Genomic DNA, 7,583 nt, shown 5'->3' on the forward strand with positions numbered 1-7,583 from the left:
TGTGTGTGTGTGTGTGTGTGTGTGTGTGTGTGTGGTCTCCTTATTATGGAAGGGAGTTCTAGTTAGTAGTTGAGCTTGAGAGTGGTGTATCTGAGAGAAATACATTCAATTAATACTATCTATTGTTCAATTTTTTCCCCATCACTACTCTTCAAACAAACCTGGCATTCTTTTCATCTGTTTTTTATGAATAGAAACATAAAGAAAAATTGAGAAAATAGTACTGGAACATACTGAAAAGAGAAAAAAAAACCCAGAATGCTAGAGGTAGTCATAAAAGAATAGTTACACATACAGGCTATCACTAGAAGTATGGCATGTAGCCTATGCCTGTTTTTATTTTTATGCCTATTTTTATATGTGAATAATTAAAGAATTCCCTCTTTGAATGAAAAATGGGGTAATTATTTCATTCAAATAAAAAGCAACTATGCTATATGCTTTATAATCATTTAGTACTAATTGGAGAAGAACTAAGAGAACTACTACATTTAGGTGATGATTTAAAGGAATTTATCTAATTCTTTAGTGTAAATCAATAAGAAAACAGAATATCTTTAGCAGAGGTTGATTTACATCAATGTATTAGGTATATTCTTAGCTTCACAGAAGCCATAAAAACATAGACATTCAGTTGTAATTAAAATCACTGGCTCTAGACTCTGATAGATACTGGTTGGCAGTATCTGTCCACATGGCTTTTGGTTAACTCATTTGTACCTGTGTCTATGTCTAATTTGCAAAGTTTGAGTGATAAAAATAATGACGATGGATTTTAAAGAATTAAATTTGAGCTTCTATTTGATTTATGCCTGTTAAGCTTCTAGGATGATGTTGTTCTAAAATATTATCCTGAAAAACATAGTCCCAAGATTTCTTCTAACTAGAAGATACTAAGGTATCAACTCAGTGTCTAATTCATAGTGAGTGTGCAGACCCTGGTGCCGTGGCAAGTGGCAGAAGGCCCTACGAGCTTCGACAGCCACTCGTGTACTGAGGCTCTGAAACGCTCAGCAGATCACACCCTTCTCATTAGTCCACTGATAGATCTTAGAGCGCTGACCCCAGTGGTTAGAACTGCTGAAATGGACTGTCTCCTAGTAACTTGCGATCAGCTGAGGAGATGGGTAATGTTGACCTCTTCTGCTATGTGACCTGTCTCGGAAACAGGATAATGAAGAGGTCTGACTTGTTGGTTAATGAATGACAAGACACAATAAGGCAAAGTACAAATAAGGAGCATAATAAAAGATTAATAGAAGGAAATGGAGATAAAGCCTTTGCAAATAAATGAGAAGAGACCCAAGACCCCGAGGGCAAGGGGTGGCACAGAGGTAAAGGGGAATTAAAGAGATTTAAGATGTGTCATACACGTGGAGCAACTACCCACAATAAATTTAAGCAGTATATGTCAGAAACATGAGTTTAAAAATAATAACAATAATAATAATAAAAATGGGGAAAGGAGATGGAGAGATGGAGGACAGGAGGAGTGAGAGAAGGGGAATAAAAGGAATCAAGTTGTAGTATTCCCTAAGATGAATGAAAACTTCGTGTACTGCAAACATGTATGAATACAGGGGTTTTTTTTAAATATAGTTTTTAAAATGTAGAAAATCCTAAAACCAAACCACTGCTAAAGACTGAATTCTAAGTTGGGACAAAAGCCAAGTTCAAAATCAGCAGCTACAGGGCCCTTGTTAAAGTTCCACGTCTCTGAGTATCACTCCTGTGACGTAAAATGAGAATGATGACATGTAGGGAGTGGCTTGCTGGATTGTAGTGAAAGTTAAAGAAGATAATGTGGAAAAGCAGATGGCAGAACACTCTGAACAGTCAATCCTTGTCCTTTTAGGACTACTTCAATAATATTCCCAGATTTTCTATTTATGGATGGCATTTTTTGACTAGAGATAGAATTAAGGTAGTATTTAGGAACAGCATATAACAACAATTCAACAACCAGTAACAAAATGAAAATACCAATCAATAATTCACTTTTGTTGATTCTACACTGTGGAGATTTATTGCTTTTGAAAGCTATTGCTTTAGCTTTTTCTTTTGCATAAATTATTTAATCTATGACTAAATCTCTATAAGCTTATTCATCCACTGATAGCTCTCAGTTGAAGGATCTAAAATTAAAAGTAAATTGGTTAGTACCCATGTCAAAGAAAGCTTTGTTTTAATTTTAAGCCCTCCAAAGGTTGATATACTACTCCGAAAAATGCCCTACTTTCATTGTAAGCAAGGCTTAAAGCAGTATTCTTCAAGCATAATTAGCAGTTAATTGAATGTTTAAATATGCATTTAAATGTCTAGAAATGAATTTATGTTATTGTAGTAGGAAAAATTCCTCCCTTCAATTGATTGTGCCCAAGTGAGTTGATTAGAAGGAAAGAAAGGAGGGCCTCACTTATAATGTAATAGGATGTAGAAGCCTGGCCGTACGCACGCCTAATGTTCTTTTGCTTACACCATCTTGGAAAAAAATCATTGACCATGTTTCTTAGCAGCAATCCTCTTTCTAGTTAATGAATCATGTATTCAAAGCATCACTTTCTTATTTGTGTCATCTTTTTCAGCATCTATATTCATTTTCTGCAAAAATTACACATCATAGCATAGTGTATTTATATATGAAAGAGCAGCACAGACGACAAAGTAGTAAGGCCTAAGTTTAGCTTGACTAGTTTAATTTTTCATTTTCTCTTCTATAAGGAAGGGCCTATACTGAGAATAGAAATACTGAAATATGGGTGATGTTCAAGTAGAAGCCAGACTATTTCAAGATAAGAATGAGGTCTAGGAGACCCACGGGAGCTGGGCAGCTGGAAAGGGAAGGTCATCACCATATTTGATGGAGAAACAGGATTTCAAAGTAGTTTGGGGCAGAGATTCAGATAAGTTTGAAATTGTCTCATTGCTATTTGTTTCTCAATAAAATTATGGGGGAAAAAAAGAGATTCAGGTAAGAGCCCTTGCGCCTGTGACTTGATTTTGTCACATGCATGGCTGCTAGTATCACACTGCTGCCATTGCTCAAGGCCAGAGATGCTGCGCCTTGGTGTGCTGCAGCTGCAAGAAATGCCCCCAAGCCATGATGAAGGGGCCAATCCCTTCCCTGGCTTGGTAGATGAAGGGGGTTTTGCAGAATCGAAAAGAACTTTGTGTTGCTTCACATGAATTGCGAGAAAAATAACAGTCTTCTGAGAAAAGCTGGAGAGCACAGCACTTACAATTTATGTGGCCCTATGTTACTTTAATGAGTGGGTCTTGTTAGAGAATAACATCAGCTAGGTTCTCCTCCACTAAAGGGACTGTGCATTTTAGGATGGTGGGCATTGCCCTGGCTATTGAGTCAGTCAATGAGGAGACTCATGCTACCCCATTGACAGGGTACCAGACACTGCTTCAAGTACTTGCTTGATGAGTTTTTACCCAGTTAGTTCTTTGAACAAGCCTGTTACAATTCTCACTTAATAGATCACAGAATCACAAGAGGTTTATACAACTCATCCAGGTCATAGTTAAGCAGCAAGTCTGGGACCTGGAGCACAGGGCCTCGGTCTGGAGCTACTCTTTACTACCAAGTAACACTTGTAGCTGGCAAAGACAAAGTGCTCCCTACTGTTGCTTTGACTACTTTCTCCCAAAAGATTACAAGTATATTAAGGTTATTATTCTGTATTTAATCGACTGACTACTTTTTAAAGCAAACTAAGAAAATATTTACACGTGTGAAAATCTGAAATGATCAGAACATGTTGCAATGATAAGATTTTCCAGCTAACCAAGGAAAACTACTTTATGCTTTCAAAGTCTTCTTACCCACAAGGAAACAAAATTTCTAGAAAGTTCTATAACCCACAACAATCCACAGAGCTAACTAGAAACTTCGGCCTTTCTGGGTCCTGAGACTCCAAATTGTTCCTCTAGCTCTTTGCCCCAGGGTTACACAGCTTTCTGTTCTCTAGAAAAGGGATTGTGCCAAATGGTGAGGGTTCCTGGGGGTTAATAATTTGAATAACAAGATCTTGAGGGTCATGCTTCATTGGCTCTCCCTTTCATTTAGTTTATAGGCAGAAAACAATTCTAATTAACTATTATGTTTAATTATTCTGCGTAGTCATCCTGATAATAGACCAACATTAACCATTAAAAAGGAGGAAAGTAGACAAAACACAATGTGTAACCATCCTGACTTTAAATGACAAGACTCAGCATTCATTCAGGGCTGAGCCAGGCAATTAAGTAAACAACACCGGAAAGGACCATTAAAACAGGCCAGGAAATCCACCAGTCTGTCCTCCAAGCTCACTTACCTTTGAGTGGATGATGAGAGGAAGTGGCAGAAAACCCAGCACAGTGATAGCTATAAGGAGAAGCCGGCGATAAATAAAGATATTACTGAGGAGTTTCATGGTCTCAGGCAGGTGGCTTCAGTGGTGCTCTCCTCAAAATAAGGCAGATGTTAAATAACCAGCCCGGTTTAATATTTTTCCAACACATCATCTTCACTCGCTGCCCTACACAGACCGATATTAGTTAAAATTAAATCTCATTTTTATTGCTTTACTATCACAATTAAAACACAGAGATAAGCCCAAGTGTTTACGAGCAATCAAAGACCATTTGCTCATGTAGTTTTTGAAAAGCAAAGTTGTTCTTTTCTTTCTTATTTTGTAGTATTTAAATGCATGACAGACAGGAAAATTCCCTAACTTCCTGTAACAAGAATCATCTATCACCCCAGCTGTGGTGGTGCCTCGCACGTGTCTTCAAACATGGTCACCAGCATCTGTCCAGGAAAGTGTACTGGCAGTGTCCAAACTTAAATAGCAACTTCTGTAGTAAGGACTTCAGAGGATGGCCCTGGGAAAAAGAAACTATTTTCAGTGCTGATGGGTTTTCCTGGGTCTTTTCCAACCATGTATTGAGGGAGCCTTTTTTATAACTTAATGGCAAAATTTTTCCTGTGTGTTTCAAGCAAAGTTCTACGTATCTCCTAGACCCTATTGCCTATTTTGATAGGAAACCAAAGGTAACCATAAAGTATTATATCAGCTCTCTCCTTTAGGACAAATTTTGCAAGCATGAATTGCTACTATTGTGCTGATATTGATTATATAATTATCAAGGAATCTGCACAGAAGTGAGTCACTAGAGCCTTTCATGTGTGGGGCCATGGGCATGTGTGAAGTCGGGAACTTTTCCAACAGTGATACGTAGGATGTATTATGAAATTCCTTGGGCTAGGAATTCTCTGGTTTGTTTCTTGTGCTATCTAGTAATGACCCAACGTATCTCATGCAAGATGCATGCACTCTGCCCTAAATAAAAAAAAAACCATACTCTCAAACTTTCTATGACTTGGAGTAAGTTCCTCCTGCCACAAGTAACCTCATTTTCATGCTATCTGTGCTAAGAGCTTATTTCCAATTCTGTACCAGTGAAACTCTGCTTTTCTTTCCTATAAAGGAAAAAAATGCCAACCCTCACTATATTAATGTAAATGGGACAGTTTTTTTTCTCAAAAAAAATAAATTTCTAGTCAAATTACATGTAGTGTTTCAGGAAAATCAAGGTTGCAATAAGAAAAAAAAGATCTAACAGACACATTATATCCTAATTTTCTCCAGATTTAAAAAAAGGCAAATAGTACATAACTAATAACAGAAATAAACAGTGACAATAATAAATAGATAGAAAGAATAAATAGTGTTTTAAAGTACATTAAAGGAACTGCTGAAGTTGCTAAAATAATTGCAGCACTATTAACACGCTACACGATCCATCACGTGTATTTCCCCCCCTATTTTTTGAAGAAACCATTTCTGTTGCAGATTTCTCTCTGGAGAAATCATCTGAACTTCGCTTTCTGATCTGAGAGAATCTTACTTTGTGAGATGACACCGAAACTAAAAAGGCATTTGTGTGACATTTAGCAAACCTGAGGGGGCACACATGTGTGCGGGGAACAGTGGCCCATGAGCCAGCTGGAAGCTGAGGGAAACATGCCTGGCGCTCATCAGCACCTCTCTTCCATGCCCAGTTGCTTCTCTCTGGTGCCCATGTCTGCTCAGAAAAAGGCGCCCAGGGCCCCAATATTGTTGCTGAGGCTAACACACAGCCAGTATTCCCTGACTGTTCATAATTGCATAGGACTCCTCCACTATCCTCATCGCCATTGATTTTCTCTGTCACTGTTCAGAGAGAAAAGATCTCATAATATAACTCACATTAACCATGAATAATTAATGTGAGATTAATATCTTTACAAGTCACCAGGGAATGACGCTCTCCGGGGCTTTCTGGATTCTCTGGAGCATATCTTAAGGCATCTTTCAAATCGCCTCACGTTGTACAATTCCATGTTGAGGACAAATTAGTCACCACTGTCAGATTTGTCCTCTTAGTACAGAGGAACAAATCTCTTTTTAATACATTGCCATTATTCTCTGTTTTATCTAAATTGAACTATACCATGGTATGATCATAGATTAGTCCACTGAAAAAAGGTTCTATAAACATTTTTAAATAACAAATATTGGTTTAATTGCTGTCCACTATGTATAGGAAGTTTATATTCATCAGCTCATTTAATCTTCAAAATCCAGTACAAGTCGCATATATTTACACTGTTATCATTAATCACATCTTTAATTTAGGAACTAAAATTCAAAAATGCAAAGTAAAATATTCTAGTTACTAAGTGGTATGACAATATTATATTACGGTTTGTGTATTTTTTTTCCTGGCTTTTAGGGCAATTTTTTGTACTATGTCACATGTCTATAATCATACCTAGTCATGCCACTAAACACTACTCCTCAAGTCTAAAATTTGTACAAAGGCACCTACTCCCTGGATTTTGTCCCTGACCATTATGAACAGACAAAAACAATGTGAAAATCAGTTTCAAGCAGAGAGGAAGAGAAGGTTTCCTTACCTATATTAAAGATAAACAGTTGTCCAAGATGCTTGACAACCAGCGTGAGGGAAATCGAAAGCAGTTTCTAGGGCCCCAACCCACGCTCTTCTCTAGGGGCCTCCCACGTCATCCTCACTCTCAGGTTCATGTTTTCCTGCAAGTCTTTCCTTCTTCCAAGAATAAGGTCTCCTTTCTCATTAAGTCCCAGCTGTCCCTTAAGTTTGATCTTAGAGAATCATCTCAAATCTACTGCTCTCTTTAAATGGATCCTGGCCATTCTAGTTTCTCCCCAAGCCCCTCACCGCGGACTGCTCACACAGCCCAGCCAGCGGGTTCCCTGCGCCAGCCACATCTGAGCAACTTCAAATACCCTGCCCTAGTGGACCAAAAGCAGGTGGAGGAGCTTTCCTGTTCTGTTGGGTACTTACGTAAATTTTATGTGCTCTAAACGCTAAGAATCATTGACGTAGTATCTGTAAGATATATTTTTGCCTGGAAGTAGAACCACTATTTTACTTTTTAAATAATTCATGTAAATGTTAAATCTTTGAGAAAATTATCGCACTTTTGTGTAAAGGGACAATTCATTGTGCCTAGCAAAGTTCTGGGTATAAATAAATGCTTAGTGGATAGCTTCTCTAAACTCACC

At 37.9% G+C, this 7,583-nt stretch overlaps 1 protein-coding gene across 1 annotated transcript in view; it reads right to left on the bottom strand.

Moving 5' to 3' along the window:
- Slc13a1 (solute carrier family 13 member 1) overlaps positions 1-4,463 on the bottom strand; it is a 117,016-nt gene extending 112,553 nt beyond the window's left edge. The window contains exon 1 of the mRNA XM_023703423.1: positions 4,326-4,463. Within this exon, the coding sequence (XP_023559191.1) occupies positions 4,326-4,424 (99 nt within the window). The 5' untranslated portion in view covers positions 4,425-4,463. The remainder of the gene's footprint in view (positions 1-4,325) is intronic.
- Positions 4,464-7,583: the final 3,120 nt, after the last annotated feature.

The sequence above is a fragment of the Octodon degus genome, unplaced genomic scaffold, assembly GCF_000260255.1.
Source record: "Octodon degus isolate 3935 unplaced genomic scaffold, OctDeg1.0 scaffold00170, whole genome shotgun sequence".
Taxonomy (NCBI): domain Eukaryota; kingdom Metazoa; phylum Chordata; class Mammalia; order Rodentia; family Octodontidae; genus Octodon; species Octodon degus.